The sequence below is a fragment of the Acinonyx jubatus genome, chromosome A1 (genome assembly GCF_027475565.1).
Source record: "Acinonyx jubatus isolate Ajub_Pintada_27869175 chromosome A1, VMU_Ajub_asm_v1.0, whole genome shotgun sequence".
Classification (NCBI taxonomy): Eukaryota; Metazoa; Chordata; class Mammalia; order Carnivora; family Felidae; genus Acinonyx; species Acinonyx jubatus.
The window spans coordinates 90,131,679-90,154,461 of record NC_069380.1 but is presented as its reverse complement, the minus strand read 5'-3'; the positions used below and the strand labels follow the sequence as shown (position 1 = coordinate 90,154,461).

The 22,783-nt window shown below is 51.7% G+C and overlaps 1 protein-coding gene across 3 annotated transcripts in view; it reads right to left on the bottom strand.

Annotated features, from left to right (window-relative positions):
* Positions 1-22,783, bottom strand: part of ADAMTS2 (ADAM metallopeptidase with thrombospondin type 1 motif 2) — a 240,866-nt gene that overhangs the window by 69,714 nt on the left and 148,369 nt on the right. For 2 of the 3 annotated variants that reach the window (XM_027076927.2, XM_053219604.1), the window contains one exon: positions 4,379-4,462. The exons of the other annotated variant lie outside the window; for it this stretch is intronic. In XM_027076927.2, coding sequence (XP_026932728.2) covers positions 4,379-4,462 — 84 coding nt within the window. The remainder of the gene's footprint in view (positions 1-4,378; positions 4,463-22,783) is intronic. 3 annotated transcript variants of the gene reach the window in all.

Here is a 22,783-nt window from a genome sequence, read left to right as displayed (position 1 = left end):
GCATCAGGGGCTCCTGGAAGCTCTTTCTAAGGGGCCCCCCATTCGGCATACTTCACCATGCACCCCCCACTCATGCCTTTGCAAGCAATACTCATCTCTTCTCTCCAAGCCCCAGGCCCCCATGCCAGCCTCTCCTGCCATCTCTACTGGGGTGGCACTCGGCACCTCAAACTCAACACATCCCTGTTGAACTCATTGCCTTTCTCCCTCCGACACCCTGATTCTCTTCCTGTGTTGTCCATCTGAGTGGTTGACATCAATCAGCATGCACCTGGCTGCCTGAGGCATGGGCTCAGGGTCTCCCCACCTTCATCCACTTAGAACCCATGTCCTCTGGATTTGGCCTCCTACAGTTCTCTTCCATCTGCCTTCTTTACCCCAGCCTGTGGCCATGGTCTCGGTACAGCCCACCGCCGTCCTCCCTTCAATGGCGCCCGCACCCTCCTCAGCCAGGCTCCCACCCACCATGATGCCCACAGGAGTCCAGGGATCCTCTTGGAAATGCAAATCAGATCCTGGAGACACCCCTCTTCTGGTTCTTCTCCCTTTTACTCCCTTCCAGTCAGTTGGCCTGACATTGTGAGGGCTGCCTGCCTCATCTTCCCCCCATGAGTCCCTGACCCCCTGTAATCATTGTTTCTTTGTCTATATCTCTGCTTTAGAAGCTCTTGAGGTCAGGGACCACGTCAGTGGCCCAGCACAGAGCCTGGCACACAGAAACCCTTCAAAAATTATGGGTTCAATTACAACTTTTGTCATTTGGCAAGCAAATGTGATGAATTATATGAACAGACTTCCTGATATTCGACGATTGCCTTATTCCCAGGATAAACTCTATTTTATCGTGCTGGGAGTTTCTTTTTCTGCATTATTGAATTAAGCCTCAGGATTTTTTATGTCTATTTTTAGAAGGAAGACAGGTCTGCACATTGTCTTGGACATGTTACCTCTGGCAGCTTTGAGTATAGGAATCACACTGGCTATAAAAATAAATTGGGTGGATGTCAGAATATATATATATATATATATATATATATATATATATATATATATATGTATATATGGTGTGTGTGTGCTCTGAAACGATTTCCATGGCGTTGTATTATCCTTGCTAATAATTCCTTAGAAATGAATAAGAATGCACTGGCAAAAATAGATGATCTGACTCTCTATTTAGAGGTAATTTTCAGAGAACTCTGAAAGTGCTAGAGAACTTGAGTTCCCTCCATGGTTATGGGACTTATGGTGTTTTCTAACATTTTCAGCTTTGAAATATTCTCATTTCCCAGGAAATCCCTGGCTTCCCAGGGTGTCCTCGTCCCTGACTCAGAGATACTCAACTGTTCACCTTCAGGTTCTGACACTTCTGCAAATGTCGGACTGTTGGTCACACAGTCTATCTTCCTGCTGGCAGCCGTGAAGGGGAAAACAACAACAAGAAAAGATGGCTTTGGGTGGGGACAATTTAGCACAGAGCCTGCTGGGGTGTAGTTAAAATAAACGAAGCTTTGCTTCCTTGAGCAATCGACACATTTCAGGCCGAATTGAGAGCCAAAGCTTTGCTACCACTAGGAAGCAATTAACAACGCACAATTTCCAAATTTGTCTTTTTAACCAATATGGGGGCAACCAGGGGCGGAGGGGACGCAAGCTGCTACCTGGTGCCCAGACCATTCTGTGGCTCTCCAACTCTATCTACTTCCATGCCCTTGGCCAACCTGAAGTTTCCCATTTCCCCCCTCCAGCAGTAGAGAAAAGGGGTGGGGGATCTCACTGTGTCCACACCTCATGCCAAATTTCTGAAAATTCTCAGACACCGAAGGATGCTGGCTGGAGGGCGCCAGGTGGTAATGGAGGGGCTGGAAGGAGCTGGTCTGGGGAAGGAGAGAAATGAGGGGGGTGCAGAACATGTGGACAGCTACTCCACTGGGCCATTCCAAAGACCCCTGCCTGTGAATGGAGGCTGGGACTGGATCTCTGGGCTAGGGTCCACCCTCAGCTTCCCTTCCCAGGGAGTGCAGCACCCCAAACCTGGACACAGGGCTAGAGAGCCTCCCTAAGCCCTCCGATAGCTGGTCCACCTCATCTGCTGGCCATCCGGAGGGAGGGGGGTTGAGAGAGGACCCGAATTGGGGGTCTTCCAGCAGCGGCCTAGTGTGGCAACTGCCCCAAATGCCTTCTCTTCTGTCCAGATAAGCATCCTGGTGTAGGTTACGTTGTGTACACCCTTTCTCATCTTTCAGTCTGTGTTTCCTCGCCCTCTCTCTCTCTCTCTTTATGTCAGAGGTTTGCATTCACTAAGGTTCTCTTCTTGATTGGTTCAATTATTTCTATTTCCTAATTTTTTAATTTCTGCTTTTCCGAAACTACCTCCTTATTTTTGTCCTCCTTAGGTTTTTGGTTTGCAGTTCTTATGGACTTTTGTTCTAACATTACTGCAGGGTCCATGTGTATTCATTCTCTCTTGTGTAATCTTGGAAAGCACCTGCGAATTTGCCTCTGAATACAGCTTTGGCCACACTCTATATAGGTTTTGATCTGTAGTACTATCACTTTCATTAATTTTCCCAGCTCTAATAGTCTTCCAAGCAGGTTGTTTTTTTTAACTTTTCAAAGAAATTGGACTTTTTATTTCAGTTCATATATCCCTTCCTTCCACCACGTTTTAGGGCACTGAGTCAGAAAAGATAGCCCGGACAGTTTTTGCTGTATAAAATTCACTGGAATTTTCTTTACAACCTAAAGTACTTTTGTAATTTTCAAGTGTTCTAGGATTCCTCAAAAAGGAGTCACACAGGGCAAAGAAGAAAATGATAGAACTACTAATTTAACTTTATACATTATTATTATTTTATTTGAAACTTCTATGCCTTTTAAAATGTAATCTGTTAAAGATCTTAAAAAGAGAATGAAAGACTCCCGCGGTTAGTTTTTTTCCAATTTCTGCCTTGTTCTGACAGTCTTCTTTGATACATCTTATGTTCTCCCAGGGGTGCATGAAAGAGCATAATTGGTGTCCTTACTGTGGCCGTTTCTACTTTAGAGGGACGTGCTTCCTAGGGTAAAGACAGTGGGCTCAAGATCTACTATTCCTGGAATTCATCCGGCCACACGAGCCCTCCATTGTCGTTTTTTATACCACGGGCCTTGTAGGTTGTGTGCAGTTCGATTTTACTGTTGGAGACCAAGATTCTTTGTCTTTGAGCAGATGAATTAACCCTGTACCTAATTACCATGCCTGATGATTGATTTTTGTACATACTGAGTGAAGTTAGACGATGGATTCTAGAATTTGGCTGCAGGGTGAGAAGCCCAACTCCGCAGGAGCCAAATGACACTGGCCACTCACCCAGAACACCACCAACCCACTTTAAGCCTCAGGGTTCTTATCTGTGAAACAGGGATTGTCATACATCCGCCTCCCCATCTGCCCTTGGCTTCAGTGAGTTAATATGGGTAAAGTACTTCTGACTTGCCCAGCACAGGGCTTCTTCCTTCCTCACCATCTTTCCTTTCTCTGCACCCCCTTATCTTTCTGTCTCAGGTCTTGGGTCACTGTCTCTGGGGGCTTCCTACCCCAGCTGCATAGACCCCTGCACGCTGCTAGGAAGGACAGCACCAAGCTTGACAGCAAGAGAAGATAGGGAGGGCAAGAGAGCCCAGTGAGGGCAGAAGCCACACAGCATAAGAGGAGAACATGGGTGGAAGAGGTGGGAGGGAGGGGAGAAGTATCCTGTGTTTCTGATGCTTTGATGTCTGGGGCCATGCTGACCCTCCTGGGGTTAGCCAATTCCTAGAGATAATAAACAACTCGCTCTGGAGCATGCTTTTCAAATGCAAACCAACCAGTTCAGAGTCCGCACCCCCAGCCACCTCCTTCATTGGGCTCTCACCACCCTGCCTGAGTCACTCAGGGCAGGTACTAGCCACCTACGACCCAGAGGCCACAGGAATTATTCATGCTGGCCAGTCCTGTGCTTGCTTACTCTGCCACACTCAGCCCTTCCTGTGGAGACAACAGTCCCCCACTCCTTCTGCCTTCTGACCCATCCTGGTGCTGCCCCAGTGGCCCTGTGTGAATGATAAACCGACTTTTCCATGGCAGTCACCTCCTGATCATCAGTTAGCCTCTCCACACATGAATAATAACAAAACCTACATTATAAAACCAGGGGTGAGGTGAAAGGGGATCAGGAATATGGGGGAGGCTCACGAGTTTCTTGTCTCTTCCAGGTACCACGGGCCGAGCTGGGGACAGGCACTGAGGTTTTGGCTTTCAGAGGAGACCTGTGCCTCACTGGAGGGTCCCCATTCACCCCACAGAGATCACGAGAGTTGGGGAGGCTCCACTGTGTCTGGAAGCCACCAGCTCACTCACCTTCCCGTAGCTAAGCAGGATTATCCGCACCAACACGACATTGATGTGGGCCCCCAAGGACTCGTCATGATAGATTTCGTTGACCTGAAAGACAACCAGGGAGGTGTCAGCAGGAGCCACAGGCCTGAGGACCACCTGCAGATGACAAGGTGGAGCCCAGGGGAGGCTGTCAACCCGCCCACGCTGTGCGGTGCCCTCCACAAACAGGGATGACAGTCCCTGTCTCACAAAGCTTAACAGCAAGATGCCATATTTGTCACCACCGCTAAATTGGATTGCCAGAAGCCTTGCCATGAGGTCACAGGGGCAGGGTGTACATCCCTAAATGTGGGTCAAACTAGATTTTTTAGTCCACAGTGAGACGATAGCTCTAAAAGCCAGTTTATAAGAGAGAAAGGGGTTTTTGTCTCCAAAGTATTGCTTTATCTCTCACAGGCAAAGCCTGGCCAATTTGGCTCACAGACTTTGACTGAAAGTCATGGTGTGGAAGCCAAGAAGGCAGTTACATGGAGAGGTCCCGCTGCAGCTGGAGGGGACAGGAGGGAGGAAAGGGGGAAGAAAGACCGAGAGGAATGACTAGGCTTCACTTTACTCCTTCCACCCCTGACCTCCAGCCCATGTCTCGAGTCACGGGTGGGGGGTGGGGAACAGGGCAGGGAGCATAAAAATAGCCCTGATATTTGGGAAGAAGTCAAAGGCAGAGAGGGCTTGATTCTGCTGTCCGGGACCTGGGAAGGGACAGGTTCATATGGAGAAGGGGTGGCTTCAGAGAGCCCAAATGGAGTACAGCTCCCAACTACACATAGGGGACCCAGGGATAGTGGGCAGGATAGCTGCGGGCTGGCCTGTGGGTTGGCTTCAGAGAGAGTCCAGGGGGTGCTGTCCTGCAGGAGGGCTGTCCTGCAGGGGGGCAGACGTTGTGTGGCCACGGCAGAGAGAATAAACCCTGAATGACCCCAACCGCAGGGCCAAAGCTTGGAGGGTCAGTGCCCAGGACAGAGCATGCTGGGACAGATGTGTGCAGATGCAGGGGGGCTAAGCCATGCACCACCCCTATCCTGAGGGAGGAGGGACAGGAGATGAACAGCCCTGGTATGGGCTGAATTGCATCCCCTCAAGTTCCTAACCCCCAACATAATGCTATTTGGAGGTGGGGCATTTGAGAGGCTATTAGGATTGGCTGATGTCATGAGAGTGGGGTCCCCCGCCATGTGAGGACATGGCAAGAAGGAGGCCATGTGCAAGCCAGGAAGAGAACCCTCACTAAGAGCCAAATTGGCTGACACCTTGATCTTGGATTTCTAGCCTCCAGAACTATGAGAAATTAATGTGTGCTGTTGAAGTGACCCAGCCTGTGGTATATTGTTAGAGTAGCCTGAGCTAAGGCAAGCCCAGAGTCAGAGCTTACCCTCTGACCTGACTATTCCCCCTAAAGCCTTCTGAACAGGAAGAGCCTGAGCCACCTCTCAGGGGCCAGGTCACATTTTCCCTTCAATCCTGGAGTGAGGGTGGCATCAAATATAGGAACTAAAAAATAGCTGCCTTTTTCTTCACCCATCAGCTTTGGTGTGTAGATGTCCATCCTGCCAAGTGTATAACCTCCTCCCCCCCACCCCAGTCCAGCAATGAGCCCCTTATAGATTTGCAATGGGACTTCTCAAGCTGAGCCACCCTGGCCTTTCACAGGGCCCACCACCCACCCCGGGGTCCCGAGTTGCCTGGCCTTGGACTGTCCTTCCCCACGGACCTTAGCAGGTACCCAGTAGACCCAGGAGAAAGCTATTGGCCCCATTGCATGCCAAGCATCATGTTAGCATTTGGGATTCAGTAACCACCCTGGAACTGGCCTTCTGTCAAAAACAGCTCCACCATCATGATGATGCTGATGAGGACCTTTAGAGATAGGCAGGGAAATTGAGGGCATATTAATGGTGAATCTGCCCCAGTGATGATTAGTGGGCTCCCTAAGGATGTGGCATTTCATCTCAGAGATAAGAAATGAGAAGGAGTTAACTCAGCAAAGCAGGGATAGTGTTCTGGGCAAAGAAAGTAGCATATGCAAATGTCCTGGAGGTCAGAGGCAGTAAAGTGTGTTCTAAGAACTGCGCAGGGGGAAAGGGCCTCTGAGGTCAGACTACACAAGTATTCAGGTAGTGAGAAGGATTCCAATTCTGTTCAAAGAGCAATAGAGGATATGGAGCCCTGAGAGAAATATAATGACACTGCATTTTACAAAGATTACTCTGCCTCCTTTATGGAATGTAGATTGAAGTGCCCACTACAGCAGTTGAAGTGTCAAGTGTGGGGCTCAGATTTGGGGATGAGTGGAGAGAAAGAACAGATGTCAGGAGTGACGTGGACTAGAATTGGGGAGGGCACCTCCTATACAGCCCTGGGACACCCTGGGGCCTGCTTGGCCTCATCCTCTTGTTGGCAAATGGAGGTGGTCCATCTTTGCTTTGCATGGAGTCAGGGAGGAAAAATGTCCCGGGGTCATCTCTCAGAGCTTCCCCAGAAAATGAGGGGCTTCAGGCTCCTTTGACACCCTGATAGTGCCTCTCTGGAGCCCATGTTCTAATTTCACTTCTCAGAGCTGGCCTAGGGGTGCATCCCAAGTGGACCTGGCCCCTCAAGTGCACAGTAAGGCTGTAAGCCTGTGGTGTTACAATCTTTATGAAGACAGGAAACCTGCCTTGATATTCGGAAGGGATTCAGGGCTGAGTTCACAGAATTATCTAGATCATTTTATGCTCCCAACAGCCCTTAGAGGCCAGAATGAGAGGTGGTCAATCCCACCTGAGCAAAGGGTAAGCTGAGGTTCTGAGTGAGGGTATGCTTGCTGGTTCCTACAGGGAGGGAGGTCCCCTTCCCAGTTCCTGGCCCAGATCTTGCCCATCAGGGCCCAGCATCCTCCTGTTCCCCCGGTCCCTGCCACTATGCCCAAAGGTAGCCACTCGCATCTTGGGTAAGGGGTCCCATGTCCTTGGATACTGAGCAGGCCTGACCCTGACTCCTGATTTGGGACAGGAGGTAACCAGAACCCCAGGGGCCCCACCACTCAGTGCTAAGCTCTATGAGGCAGAGGCCTACATCCTGCTGGGGGTGGTGGCAAGGCGACCTGAGTCTGGGGTGTCAGGCCACTGAGCGGACACTGGACAGGGGAGGCCCTGCCTTCCAAGCCGCCTGTTGGCTGCCAGCTTGCATTGGCTGGGCTGGGCTATGGAGAAGCACACCCATCAGAGAGCCAGTGAGGAGGCTAGGCCATGGGTCAGGTTGGCAGCCAGGCCTGCTCTGGAGATTCCCCCAGCCACCCCCTGACCCAGTCGCTTTCAACTGCAATGAGCCTTTCATGGTTTCTCCCTTAAGAAGCCTCTGTCCCTTCCACAGGGGATACCTCTCCACCTGGTCTGTTCCTCTAGGAGAGTCAGTGGGCCATGCCCTGGCCTCCCTCTATGATACCTCTCAGGGAATGCAGGGCAGTGCTGAGGAGAGGGCCACCCACCACCCTTTCCCTCTGCCGGTCTGAGGAGTGGGCCCTGCCCTGCTCCCCAGGGTGACATCAGCTTTTCAGGGGGCTGTAAAATTGCCTCAGCCCCGGAGCGCAGCTCCCTTCCATTCCCCACGAGATCCTGCACAGATGCTAGAAGCCAATGGGACCCACCTGTGCATAGAGACCATGGGGAAACGATGAGTCAAATTCCTTAATAGGAACACAGCTACAACATTTCTGCCAAGCAGAGAGCTGACAGACGTGGCAAAAAGGGTCACTGAAGACGGAAGACAGCCTCCAAACATCTCCCTCACATCGTCCCACTCCTCCCCTGACCCCAACCCCATCTCCCAGGCAGGCAGGCAGGCAGGTGGCAGGGGCTCCCAACTGCATTTCTGCCTCTTGTCCTGCCCACACCCCCACGCACCGTTCTTCAGGACGGTCACCACTCAGCAGATCTGACCTCCTCTTCTTCTGCCTGAAACCCTCAATGGCTCCCCACTGCCTTTAGGAGCAGCCCCGGTACCTTGGCACGGCACTCGGCACTCGGCACTCACAGCCCTCTCTAAGCTGGCCGTGGCTGGCTGCTCTGTGTTCCCCTTCAGCTACTTTGCCTGGGAGGCCCCAATCTCAACAGCTCCGCCTTCTGCAAAGCCTGGCTGCCCTCTCCGGCTGCTTGTGCAATGGAATTCCCTCTCCCCCTCTCCAGCCCCAGAATTCTTGAAATATCTGAAGAGCATCTGACAAAACAAAGTCATGGTAATAAATGTGTTTCAAAGAAGGGAGGGGGCGGTGACCCTCCTGCTTAATTCCCATCCACTCCAAGGCCTTCCCACTGAAATCAGAATAAAATCAAAGCCCTACAGGCTCTTCTCAGATTGCCCTGGTCTTGCTCACTGTGGTCCAGCCACTGGCCTCTGTGTATCTTGCATGGAGAAACCATCCTTACCTCAGGAACTTTGCACTTGCTGTGCCTTCTGTCTTCTCATGCTTTCCCCCCAACACAACTGTCTTAGCTCACAGTACCCCCTAAAGTAGTTGCTCCCAGCCTGGACTATGCACTTGATAAGAGAGGCACCGTTCCTCCTTGCTCACCGCTGTGTCCCCAGTAGCGTGAATGAATGAATGGGTGAGTAACTTTGGAGAATGTGGAACGATAGGAAATACGCAGAAATGTGTGACAGCGGCAGGACTCATGATGCCCTGTAATGACCGAGACCCTAGCTACATGCCCAAGTGCATCCCCATCCCTACTCCACCCTCCTGGAAACCTGTGTGCTAGAGAGGCTGCTCTCCTCTGCTCAGACCACAGGGGGAGGGGAAGCCAGGACAGTGTCCTTGAGCCCTGTCTTGAGAAATTGATCCTGGAATCTTTAAACCTTAGGGGAAAATGTTCAAAGCCGCAGCCCTTCTCTGTGCAGAGAGAGGCCAAGGGTTCTCTTGTTTGGGGAAACACACTGTAATGTGCCTTTTGCTTATGCAAAGATGCGGCCAAGTTTCTGTTCTGGAATAGACAATAAGGAAGGACACAGGCTCTGCATGATAATGTAAAAGTTGGCCTTCTTTGTGGCATAGTTCCACCCTGGTGGCCAAGGAGCCCTGGCAGGTGGCCTAACCCTGCTGGGCAGAGGTGACTTTCCCCTCTGCTGGAAGGATCTGGGGACAGGAGGGTGCAGGGAAGACAGGTCCAGGAGATGGGGCTCCCTGTAGGCAGAGCCATCGGTGGGGTTCCCATCCCTTGTGCCCAGCCTCCAGGAAACTTGTCACCTCTTCCCCTGAGCTGAACTTTGGCAATCAGAGCGGTAGCACAAACTTCTCCTGGCACCACACTGGGGAGCAAGCCAGGCCCGGAAAAGTCTGTCATGAGGCCTCAGGAAGCAGGGCTCATAAGATGCTTGGTGGCTTCTCTGGGACCCCTGAAATACCTGGGGTATTTAGGGTATTCTGGTCTCTCTGAGGACCCTTGGGAGTAGGCATGGACCATCCCAGTGGAGGCAGGAAAAAAAAGTGCCGTGGGAAGCTGGGGCAGAGGGTTCTTCTGGCTTCCGGGAAGGACTGTTTTCATCTGTGTGCATCTCCTGACACACGAACAGGGCAGCAAAAGCCTGGTTTTACTGTGAGAATAAACATCCCTTTGCAGATCTCCTTTCCCCACTTATTTCTCCATGATGGCATCTCAGGCAACACAAGAACAAACACGATGCTAGCTGCTGCTCAAAATATCGAACTGCCACGAAATGCAAATGGGCAGGACTGGTTCAGACTGTACAATAAAAATGGGAGGTGGGTAGAACCTTCCTTCAACACCAAGTCCAAGAACACAGCCCTAAGATGCCAAGACTCCTCTAGGGACGACCAAACTGTTCCTGCCCCCAGGCCCATGGCAAGCCACCCTCTGCTGGGACTGGGGATACCTCTGCAGGTCCCCAGGGTGGAGACAGGGCTTCTCCCCCACCAGACAAGCAGGTGGATCCCCGGAACCCAACGGAGGCTCAGCATATGCTCACCAGGCAAACAAAGAGCAAACCTGTCTTAGGACAGTCCCGTCGATGCTAACTACTGCACAGAGCTGCACCTTCCCTGTCTCTCTGTTGGGTTGCACGGGTTCTAGCGTGGGCTCAGCCACCATCCTGCCGTGATGTGGGTCCTTATCACTCAGGCTATTACCAGCACCAGCCTCAACACTGTACTTAAAGCATCTAGCAAAACCCCAGGCATATGATACACACCCAGGCTTCACTCCCGGGCCCACCAGGGGCTTTCCTCTGGGTCACCGGAGTGCACGCCAGGCATTTTCCAAAGCCCATGCTGCTGCCCACCAGGGGTGTGTGTGTGTGTGTGTGTGTGTGTGTGTGTGTGTATGTGTCCCACATCAGGGTGTTCTCCCTGACAGGCCCCACTGTGGGTAAGGGATGGCCACACCACTATGTGGGACCTGACCTTCCCACTCACTGACCAGCAACTCATCAGAAAGGGAGTAATGCTACAGAACAAGGGAGGGACATACTCTGCTGAGGCTGGAGGCCAGGGCCTGGTGTCCCCCCTGAGGCCACTGTTTGGAGGCCCCTGACAGGGAAGGAGCAGAGAGAAGGCAGGGATCTTGATTCTTGCTGGCAGCTGCCATGGCCCTGGAGAGCCCGGGGCCATCGCCTGTCTGCCTGATGTACCCCTGAGCTCCTTGGCACTACTTGACCACACAGCCCCGGGGACCCGACCCCCACGGAGTCTCATCCAGAAGAGGCTTTTTGGGGAGAGGACCACCATGTCAAGACCTCGAGGCATCCTCGCCTCCCCCACTGTCTCAGAGTCTGAAAGGCACAACCTCCACCCCTGTGACGTGATCTCTGTCACCTGTGTCCAACCGGGTATCGTGATGTCATCGGAAAACAATGATTTTTTTTCCCTTCCTACTGTGATTCACATTTTTCTGCTGTCCTATCACTATTTTGACCCAAAGAAAGAAAGAGGGAAGATACCATCGTGAGGAGGCTGGCCGTGGCACACCGGAAATCCCTGGGGACAGCAACAGGGGAGAGGGAAGTGTCCTGGTTGATGAAGGAGGTCACTGGAGGAGCTGAGGGAAAGGTAGGAAGCCAGAGCCAGGGTCATGGTGCCCCATCCCTGCTTCTACTCCCCACACACCTTTAGGGTCAAACACACAGATTCTGAGGGCTATGGGCCCTGCTTCCCACTTGGACTCTGAGCGGAGACCACATCATGAGAGTAGAGTCCATTCCCAATGTGGCACTAAGTGTGAGGTGAGGAATGGGGTGGGGGCTGGTTTGAGCGAACTGGCCTGAGTAGCAGCCTGGCTCCCCCCAGCCCCAGAGGGGTGTAGGTGGGCTCCAGACGCTCCTGTATTACACTGGCTGGGGTGGAGGGTGGCTGGCTATGGGCTGGGAGAGGCTGCATAGTGGACAGGGCATCACAGAACCTGCCCTGGACCAGGTGGGGCCCAGCACACCTGAGCCATCCAGGTAGAGAGCCCGGGGCCAGACCTGACTCCACCTCACAGCAAAAATGGCGAGGACTCGTGCCAGCCTCCCCACTGTCACTAGGGCCCCAGGGGTCCCCATATAACAAAGGGGTAGGGAGAGACCCTGCCAGGCAGGCACTGACCCAGAAGAGACAGAGAAATGCAGAACTGTTTAGACAGTCACCTGTGTTCCCAGCACAGGTGGGGCCCACGAGGAATTTGGAGCTCCCAGAAAAATCCAGAAACTCTGGTCCAATCCTATCCTCCAGCATTACACTCACTGCCAGGCTTGTCTGCTGGGGAACATGTCCCTCCCAGAACGCAATTCATTCGCATTTAGTGCCATTCCTAACACCCAGAACGTACGGAGCCTCCTTGAACACAGGGAGGAAACGGTTTGGCCTTGTGTGCAGCATGTGGCCCTTTGCACCACCAGAATCCGATCGAGTCACTGAGCTCCCCTGCCGGCCCTTCACGGACTGAGCGGTGTGCCAAGCACCAGGGCCCAGTCTCAGACCAGACACCCAGAACCAACCGGCAGACGAGAAGACAGGAGGGCACACTGTGCTTCACAGGGAGCCCACAACCGAAGGGAGAGAGCTCCTGGGGGCACGCGTTCTCGTTGGCAGGAAGGAGTGCACAGACCACCCCGCCCCGACACCTGGCTGTCTCTTGCTTCCCCAGACCCGTGTCCTTGTCCCACGTTCTCTGGGAGCACATTCCTTGTGCTAACGTGGACGCTGCTCCCCTTCGGGCTGTTTCCTCTGCTGCACTATCACCATCTCGAATGCCCCCACTTGTTAGGTGGTCAGCTGTCCTCTCTGTCCGCTGCACCTGTGCCCGAGAACCGGGGGCTCGCCTGCATCTATGGCTGTTCTATCCTCAGTGCCTAGAACCTGTTAGGTCTGAAAGCTTTAGGATAAAGCCCAAGCTCCCTGCACCTGGCCAGCTCCATCCCTCTGAGGCCACCCTGCCCCGAACCCCCAAACAGCTCCAATTCCAGGGACAAGTCAAGGGTGTGGCATCCTCTGCAGGGAATGGCAGTAGTTCAGGGCTCCTCTCTGCTGTGACCTTCTCGCCAGCCAGGCAGAGGGTGTGGGCTGTGCCTCCGGGCTACAGAGGCCCTTGTCCTCCTTACTGACGTAAAGCAGGGTGAGCGTGTCTCCATGACAGCCAAGCTTCTCAAGGACAAGAGCTGGGCTGGTTTGACCGATGTCACCGACCAAGGAATGACTGTGGCACCTTGTTGGTAAGCGGTGACCTTCCAAAACCTGGACCACACACTTCCTCATGTCATTACCTTTCATGTCCCACACCCTGCAAGTGAGCGTTATTATCCCTGTTTTACCGGTGGGGAAACTGAGGCCCAAAGAAACTGAGAAACACACCCACAGAAGCACAAGTGGGAACTGGGGCAAAGGCTTTTGAGAGCAAGTTAGCAAATCTGTTGAAATTAAACCCATGCATCCCTATGACCTGATGATTCAAACTTCCAGCATCTGTGGTGGAGAAAAGGCTTTGGTCATAAGGAAGAAGGGATAAGGACGCTTGGCTACAGGGATGTCTTTTCCCTGGACAGGTAGAGTCTATGTTTTATCTTTTAATGTTTATTTTAAAAGAGAGAGAGAGAGCATGAGCAGGGGAAGGGCAGAGAGAGGGAGAGAGAGAATCCCAAGCAGGCTCTGCACATTAGCACAGAGCCCAACGTGGGGCTCGAACTCACAAACTGTGGGATCATGACCTGAGCTGAAATCCAAAATCAAGAGTTGGATGCTTAACCGACTGAGCCACCCAGGCGCCCTGAGTCTGTGCCTTAAGGGAGTCTGGGGTCGCCTGGGTGGCTGTCAGTTAAGCATCCAACTTCAGCTCAGGTCAGGATCTCCCAGTTTGTGAGTCTGAGCCCTGTGTTGGGCTCTGTGCTGACAGCTCAGAGCCTGTATCTTGCTTCTGATTCTGTGTATCCCTCTCTCTCTGACCCTCCTTTGCTTGCGTGCTCTCTCTCTCTCTCTCAAAAATAAACAAACATTAAAAAAAAACTTAAGGGAGTCTGTAGGACCATAGTCACTTTATGAGAATTCATTCATTCAACTTATTTACTCAAAAGACATTTATTCAACACCTATATGCTGGGCCCTTTGCTGGGTGTGGAACATGCAAATCAGGTAAGCAGACCCTCTGAATTTGACATTAAGCATGTGACACCTTTGTATGAACTCCTAATCCCCCTGAGACACACCACCAAGTGCCCCTGCAGCAGGGGAGCAGGATCCCTCAGGACCCACGACTGTACCTCAGCACAGAGTGGGCAGGCTGAGAGTGATGGCTCAAGCCAGCCCAGACCAGGAGCCCAGTGTGGTGCCACACTCTCCACTTCCCCGGCTCAGCTGTCACCCCCTTGCTGGAGTCTTCAGAGACAAGCTTTGCAGCTGCTTCAAGCTGTCACCGAGGAGTGACGATGCCTGGCCCTCCTTGTCCACGATGACTGACTCCCGTTTTGACAACCATCAGCTCTCCCCAGGGAGGCCAAGGGCAAGCTGCTCCCAGACTCCTATATCAGCTGTCAGGAGGCCTCCTGGAGAGGGGAGGGGGGTTGGGGAGGACCCTGGGGTGGGGGCAGGGTGCCACACTCTTCAGGGAAGAAGAGGCGGAGGTAAGGCCAGACCATGGTACCTCCCCCTCTGGAACTTTCTCCACCTACATCATCAAGGCTGGGGGCGGGGGGGGATTGCTGGGGAGGGGGGTGGCTGTCTATTGTCCACCCCACCCTCACTGGATGTGAGCTCCATGCAGGCAGGAGCCCCCCCCCCACTGCTGCCCAGGCTTCCTCACCACCACATTCCAGCACCTGCGGCTGTGTCTGGCATGTGGCAGGAGCTCTGTAAACATGCACTGAATGGGTGACTGCGTGAGGGAGCAAATCTTAGAGAGAACAGGAAGACACAATAGAAGGAAAGGCCAGAGAAAACACCAGGAGAGGGAAAGTAGATGGAAAACAGGCCGGGGCATGGGCAAGTGATGTCAATAGCTGTTGGGAGATCAGAGAGATCCAAGGTGAGAACATACCTCAGCTCTTCCTCAAGGATTCAGGAGCACTTGTTCTTCAGGCCAGAACAGCAGGGAGGGGACAGGCACCTGGGCCAGGTCCCCACTAAGAGCCCATCTTCCCACCTGTACGTGAATCCCAGCTGCCATGCCCTGGCCACACTAGCCGACCTCTCTGAGCCTCAGTGACCTTGTCCAGGAGAGTGAACTCACAGGCCACCAGGCACAATGTAGAGACAACAGGTGAGTGACTCCTCACACGGGGCTGCCAGGCATAAAAACTCAGTCTCCTCACCTCACACTGGCGTTTCCAATAACAGAAGGCATAAGCCCCAAACTCTTAAAGAGAGAAGTTTCTCTTTTTAGACCCAAAACTAACTTCATCACTCCCCTATCATAGTATGGCAGGGACCCCAGATATCATCCCTTTTTGTGCCCCTTAGCCTGAGACAAAAGGCTTTGCCAATCTTGGGGCACCTGGGTGGCTCGGTCAGTTAACCGTCTGACTTCAGCTCAGGTCATGATCTCACGGTTCATGAATTCAAGCCCCGCATCAGACTCTGTGCTGACAGCTCAGAGCCTGGAGCCTGCTTCAGATTTTGTGTCTCCTCCCTCTCTCTCTGCCCCTCCCCCCACTCACACACACACACACACACACACACACACACACTCTCTCTCTCAAAAATAAGCATTAAAAAAAATTTTTTTTAAAGGCTTTGCCAACCTCATCTCCTGCCTCATCCCAGCACCATACACCCCAGTGGGGGCAACCCCATGCTGTGATGTGGCAATGCCACTGGGCCTTTGCACATGCTGTTCTACCACTGCAGCAACACCGGCATACACAAGGCTCCTCTCCTCATTAACCCCAGCCTCTGCATTAAGGGCAGCTCAAGTGGCCTTCATCTGAGGCACTTTTCCCTGTGACCCAGAATGCCCTGTATTTGCACAATCAGCACATGTATTAACCAGGGTATACTTCCTTGCTCCCACCCCTCCCATGCTCCAACTTTCTTCAGCACAGGGACATGACTGCTCACTCCTGTACTCCAGTGCCCAGAATGAGGCCCAGTTTAGACCAGGGTTCAGAGAGCACCCAATGCATAAACACAAAGCCAGGACTAGCTCGTGTTTGTGGGATGCCCTCCATGGGCCCCGCACTCTGCTAAAAGCACTTTCCTGGTGTTTAACTCGAGTCACGCTCACGACAGCACTGGGAGGTGGCACTAATTATCCCCCATCACAGGACACAGCAGGGCAGGCCGTGCCTCCTTTCTTCCTGGCCAGAAGGAACCATCCACCAGCTGACCAGCCAGACTTGTGTCCTGCGGTCGTGTTCTGATTCACTTGTGCAGTGTGAGGTCTTAATTTCAATTTGTTGCTGACATTGAAAAATAATTAGATTTCCCATAAAACTTGGATTTCCAGCTTCTCATGAAGAAAAAAAAAAACAAAGCTGGCAACAGCAGGTCTGCTCATTCCTCCATGACCACAAGTGAGGGGGACCCAGGAGGGGATCTCTGGGGGGCGTGCCCTCTCCTGTCGCCCCATCCCCACCACCCCGTACTGCCCACAGCCACCTTCACCTGGGCAAATGCCTCCCTGCCTGATTCTGTCAGCCATGACATGTACCCCCTCTTAAGCGTTCTATCAGCCTCATGCACAGTGCTTACCCTGACAGCTCTATCTCCTAGAAGCGCACAGAGCCATGCTCTCAGGCCAGTAGGACACACATGAGGAGCCAGAATGGTGGCCAGAATGCCCTGTTGCTGCCCAGGGCACGAGCAGACCCCGGGACCTGGGGAGCTGCTGAACGGCCATGGGAACTCCCACCCTGTGCTATGGCCAAACCCAAACGTGTCCCCCTTTGCCTGGGAGCTCTGCCTACTTCCCTCCAACTTAAGAGAACCAGGTTTCAGTGTCCAGTTTCAGAGATGTTTTTCTCTTTCCCAGGACCCAGAGCCAGAGACACGTGAATGGGGACTTGGGGCAGTGCCTTCGCCCTGGCTAGCTTGCAGCTCCGTGGCCTGGTCACGAGAGGACACCCCCCCCTCCCCCGGGGGATCAGCAGAAAACATTCTTGTCCCTGCCACTGCCTTCCTCACCATTGCCACACGGCCCCAACATTCTTGGAAGTTGGTGAGAAATGGAGCTTGTATGCCTTTGATTGTTTGCAAACCCTGGCAAGGCTTTGGTAAACCCAGGCCAATTTCTGGATTAAATTAGAAAAGAAAAGAGGAAAAATATCTGAATCCTGGCACAGACAGAGATCATTCATTCAACAAAAATTGTTTAAGAACATACTGTACAGAGGATTATCCCCGTGCTGGGGGGGAAGGTCAAAGGATATGGCCTCTATTATGAAAGCATGGAAGTTTCTTTGGAGCACACATTCTCAGTAGGCTTAAAGAGTGTGTCTGCCTCAGCAGAAGAGATGCTTTGGGGGTTCAGGAATTCTTCCAGAACATAAGCAGTTAACACAGCTGGGAGAGACGGCTCTGTCTGCCCAGAAATCTGCTCTTCCTACTCTGCTGTTTTAAAATGGCTATAATGACCAGCTCATTTAATTGCTTGAAAAGGAGTCCCCAAAGTTACCCCACAGGTCCACAGAGCTGGCAAGCCTAGGGTGGGGCTGGGGGTGGGCTCAGGTCTGAGCAGGAAGAGGGGTAAAGCTTGGCTCAAGGGCAAGTTCCCCAACGATGGCCTGCAGGAAAGGGCTGCTCCAGCTGCAGAAGACTGGAGATCTGAAAAGGGTGAGGGGAACCTTCTCTCCTAGGGACTGCACTAGCCTTTATGGGTTCTCAGAGTGTGTGGAAGGTTCAAAGATGAAGAAACCAAGAGCAGGGCAAGGCAGGAGCTTTGCCAGGTAGGTAAAAGCCAGGGTTAGGATACAGCTGCTCCTGACTCTGAAGCTGGTCCTCATTCTCTACCAAGTGCTTCACTAATAAGTATACCCAGTGTACAGATGTGGTGGGATGTGAGTGTCAACTCTAGAGTGCTGGGGCCACAACTCAAGGTGCGCACAGAGCACATAGAAGATTTCTTTAGAGCCTGATACCAAATACTTCATGAATGCCAATAAGTGACTGTTTTCAGCTTCCTGGGCCACATATCCTCGTCCCAGCTACTCAGCTCTGCTATTAGAGCACAAAAGCAGCCACAGACAATTCACAAATGAACAGGTGTGGCTATATCCCAAAACTTTATTAAAAAAAAAAAAAAGGATGACAGGCCAGATTTGGCCCTTGGGTTATATTTTTGGCAACCTTACTTTAGCATCTCTGTTTATCTGGGAAACCTGCTGTGAATTTTGCTTTAACTCAATAGTAACACGCCCAAGGTTAGTTTAACATAAAATTGATGTTTTAAAATGTTTGCATTCCAAAAAGAGTGGCACTTCCAGGGCAGACAGTGACGGCCTCGGCGGCCTCTGGCAGACATACCCAAAGGTAAAGAGGATTGTGGGCCACCTTCTGGGGCAAGCCATCACCCAACGCAATGGTCAGCCTCACCCACATCCACAAGGAGTACAATCAGACCAGCAGCTCAGATAGGAAATTGTAGGTCTTTGTGGATACTGAGATCCCATCAAGGCCTTTGGTGTCTCAGGGAAGAGCAGGATTGTTTGGTGCTTTAGCTAAAGGCAATAACCCACATGAGAAAGCTTTTTGGGTCTTGGCCCCAAGGTGTAGATTTGCTAAAGTTTTGGCACAAGTTTTACTTTACTTTTTTTTTTTAAGTTTATTTATTTTGAGAGAGGCAGAGAGAGAGTGCAAGTGGGGAGGGGCACAGAGAGAGAGGGAGACACAGAATCTGAAGCAGGCTCCAGGCTCCGAGCTGTCAGCAGAGCCCGACACGGGGCTTGAACTCACAAATGGTGAGATCATGACCTGAGCTGAAGTCTGAGCCACCCACGCGCCCCTTTACTTTACAAAATGCATATGTAAACATGTTACTTGAATCATGGCTCTAGTCTCCTCCGGAGGTATTTGTCCCTGGCCTCCCATTCACCGGAACCAGGAGAAAAGCCACCATCTGTGCCTAGCAAGGTAACTGGATGTGTCGTGAGCATGGGGGCTGCATCCAGGCACACGCTGTCACACACCAAGTTTGGAGGCAGAGACGAGTCAGGCACTGGCAGAGCAGGTCTGTGAAAATGTGGTGATTCCTCTACACACCCAGCAGGTGTGTTCAGGTGTGCTGACTGCAGCCTAGCTTGGGAGCACCAGACACAGAGGGGAGCACTTTTCTAAGGAGAAAGGGTGAAACAGGACAGTGGTTTCCAGTGCACCAGGAGAGCCCGTGGAAGAGGGGAGTCCTGGGCAGAGGGAAGCTCCTCATTCCCAAGGCTGGGCCCAGAGGAGCCACAGCATGAGCCAGGGTTGAAGGCTGGGAGGAGCAGGAATGGGATGCGGCAGAGGGAGGCTGGCTGCGGGAGAGCCACATCTAAGCAGGGAGCCCAGGTGGGGCCCAGCGGTGGTGTGGCAATGGGGCCTGGAGGAGCCAGCCTGGCTGGACAGGCCACATATCTGCTCATGGCTCACAGTTCTGCCCTTACAGCCCTCCCAGCGCTGGGAAGGAGACCCTTCCTCCCACAAGCAGTGGATAGAAGCTCTCAGTGGGGCTTCACAGCCTCTCTGACTAGGCTAAGGACCCCGAGGCCAAAAGGACAGGGCCTCATCCTGGGTTTGCTAGCAACCTTTGAGCCTCTGGAATTTGGGAGCTAAAAACCAGTGTGAGGGCCCCAGAGGACGAGGCCACTGCCAGTAATCTGGCCCCAGCACTCTCTCAGGCACAGCCTTCTTCATCTGGACAGAAAGCTGAGAGTCAGTGTAGCTTTGGGCTGAGAGCCTCTGGACAAGCAGAGGATGGAGAAGGGCCATGGAGAATGGGGCCCGAAGCAGGGAGCACAGGCCACATCAGGTGTCTGGAGAGGGTCGGGTTGGGCTAAGGGGTCTCAGTGCAGGGCTCATGTTGCTGAGTTCATGGGCCAGCGACCAGGGCCCATACCCAGAAGGGCCCTGCACTTGGAGTTTAATGCTCTGAGGTTGCTGTCTTGACATTCCTCATCATTTCACTTTTGAATTTGTGTTTTGTAAGTAAAATCCAACAGGATAGTGAGGTCTTGGCTCACGAGTGGTCCTGACTCCACAGGACAAGGTCTCGGTGTCCCACTCCCCACCCTGTGATCACTGCCACTCTCTGCCCTGGGCAGGGGCCTGCATGCAGGCGCAAGGTGGGTGCACATGCCCCGTGGTCTCTCGGGCCAGGACATGGCAGTGGTGGTCCCACCCAGGGCAGCCCCACATGGGTCTCAGTGGAGGCGAGTCTCTTGGGCACCCCCATCCAGTTGCTAAGGTGTAAAGGGCCTTGACCATGTGCCCTGGGTTGGGGCGGTGGGCCTGAAGGAAGGGGAGATGCCAGGCTTAATGTCCCCAGATCCCCACCCCATACCAGGGCACAAGCATGATGTGCTCTTCCAGGGGCAGCAGTCAGGGGACAAAACAGCTGTCAGGCCCAGAGGGCATATCTCCTGCTGCTGGCTGTGACCTGGGGCACCTGTGATAATCTGCGTCTAAGAGAGCACTCCCTCCACTGGCTCCATTCCTGGGGGCTCCTCTCTTCCTCCTTCCAACCGTTCTGAGTCTGGCTTGTGTTTTGTGTGAACTTCTGGCACCCTCCGGGCATGAGCCATGAAACACAAGTCTGTTTAATTTTGGTGATTCTGCATCCAAGTTAAATGCTGTAATATCTGCATTTAAAATAAGCTTTGTGGGGCACCTGGGTGGCTCAGTCGGTTAAACGTCCAACTTCAGCTCAGGTCATGATCTCGCGGTCCGTGAGTTCGAGCCCCGCATCGGGCTCTGTGCCGACAGCTCAGAGCCTGGAGCCTGTTTTGGATTCTGTGTCTCCCTCTCTCTCTGACCCTCCCCCATTCATGCTCTGTCTCTCTCTGTCTCAAAAATAAATAAACGTTTAAAAAATAAATAAATAAATAAAATAAAATAAAATAAAATAAAATAAGCTTTGTACGGGGCACCTGGGTGGCTCAGTCAGTTAAGCATCCGACTCTTGATTTTAGCTCAGGTCTTGATCTCACGGTTCGTGGGATCAAGCTCTGAGTCAGGCTCCATGCTGACAGCACAGAACCTGCTTGGGATTCTCCCTCTCTCTGCCCCTTCCCTGCAAAGGGGCATGTGCCCGCACATGCATTCTCTCTCTCTCTCTCTCTCTCTCTCTCTCTCTCTGTCAAAATAAAGAAATAAACATTTAAAAAACAAAGCTAATATAAAATAAAATAAAATAAGCTTTTTACAATATAAAGGTAACTGGTAAAATTCATGATAATACTTTAAGATTCTAATTTTTCATTGTTTACAGTGAAAATCAGTAGATGATTTTTAAATCTTGACAATTTGAGAGACAGGGATCACAGGAAAAAGGAAAAAGCCTTTATATGTACCTTTAAGGGCACTTTTTCCTGATCTCCAAACAAGAGAGCCACACCTTCATTCTGCCCTGGGCCCCAGGAGTTTGGTAATCAGAGACATTCTGGGTCTCTGATGTGGCTGAACTCAGCAAGAATGGCCAGGTGGTTAGTGTAGGGCCACGAGTTTGGGAAACGGTCTGCTGACAAGAAGCCACAGGAGTCTGCCAGGGTGACCAGAGCAAAGCTCTAGAAGATTAACTTCTGGGGGAGGGTGTGAAGTGCCAAACATGGCACCCAAGGGAAAACCCAGGGAGAGAAAGATCTCAGGACACCACTATACACAAAAATGTAAACCATAGCAAACTGCCCCAAAACAAAACAAAGGGCAAAAAACAGAATTACAGGGAATATTTTCCACCCACATGACAGACAAAAAGTGAACCTATTCAAATATAAATGTTCTTCAAATTAACAAGATAGAAACTAATGTCCCCATAGAATAAAGAACATGAATAGGCCAACACTAAACATGTAAGATGATTGCTGTTTTAAAGTACATATATATTTTTATAGATGCGACTTCATTACCATCAAATAAATACAACTTAAAGACAAAAAGTATATCTCAGCATTGCTTTCAAATTACCATAGCTAAAAAGGACTCAGTGGTAGGAGGAGGAGGGGAGACAGGCATTTGCTCAGTGGAGCATTAATAGGTGAAACCCTAACAGAGAACATTCTGGCACAGAAAACTTTAAAATGCCCATACCTGTTGACCAGGCACTACACTTTTAGGGACTCAGTTTAAGGAAACAGTAATGGATGAGTGACAGATTTAGCTGTAAGGGTGTTCATTACAGCTAGTGTCCAGTCTGACATCTAACAGGGAAATAAATTTTGTTATGTGACTATGTCATATCAATAATCGGTTACATAAAAGGCATGCTATATGATGCAATGTGATGCCACCGTTAAAATGAGGTAATAGGCAATAATTGGTAGGTGGAAGACATTCACATTCCTGCCGGATTTATATTCTCATTTTCCATCATAAATAATTTATTGTCTCTGTTAAATACAGTATTTTTTTTAATTTATTTATTTTTGAGAGAGAGAGCGAGAGAAAGAGAGAGAGAGAGAGAGAGAGAGAGAGTGGGGGAGGGGCAGAGAAAGAGGGAGACACAGAATCTGAAGCAGGCTCCAGATTCCAAGCTGTCAGCATAGAGCCCGACGTGGGGCTCGAACCCATGAACGGTGAGATCATGACCTGAACCAAAGTCAGATGCCCAACCGACTGAGCCACCCAGGCGCCCCCAAATAGAGTATCTTTTATTAAACAAGGAACGTTAGTTTCTAGATTTAGGGAGGAAAGGAAGGAAACTGGACCTGGCAGGAGGTGCTGGAGTGCGTTGGTGGGGGTCAGAGGTCTGAATGCCGTAGGATCTTTTCTGCACTGAGGTGACTCTT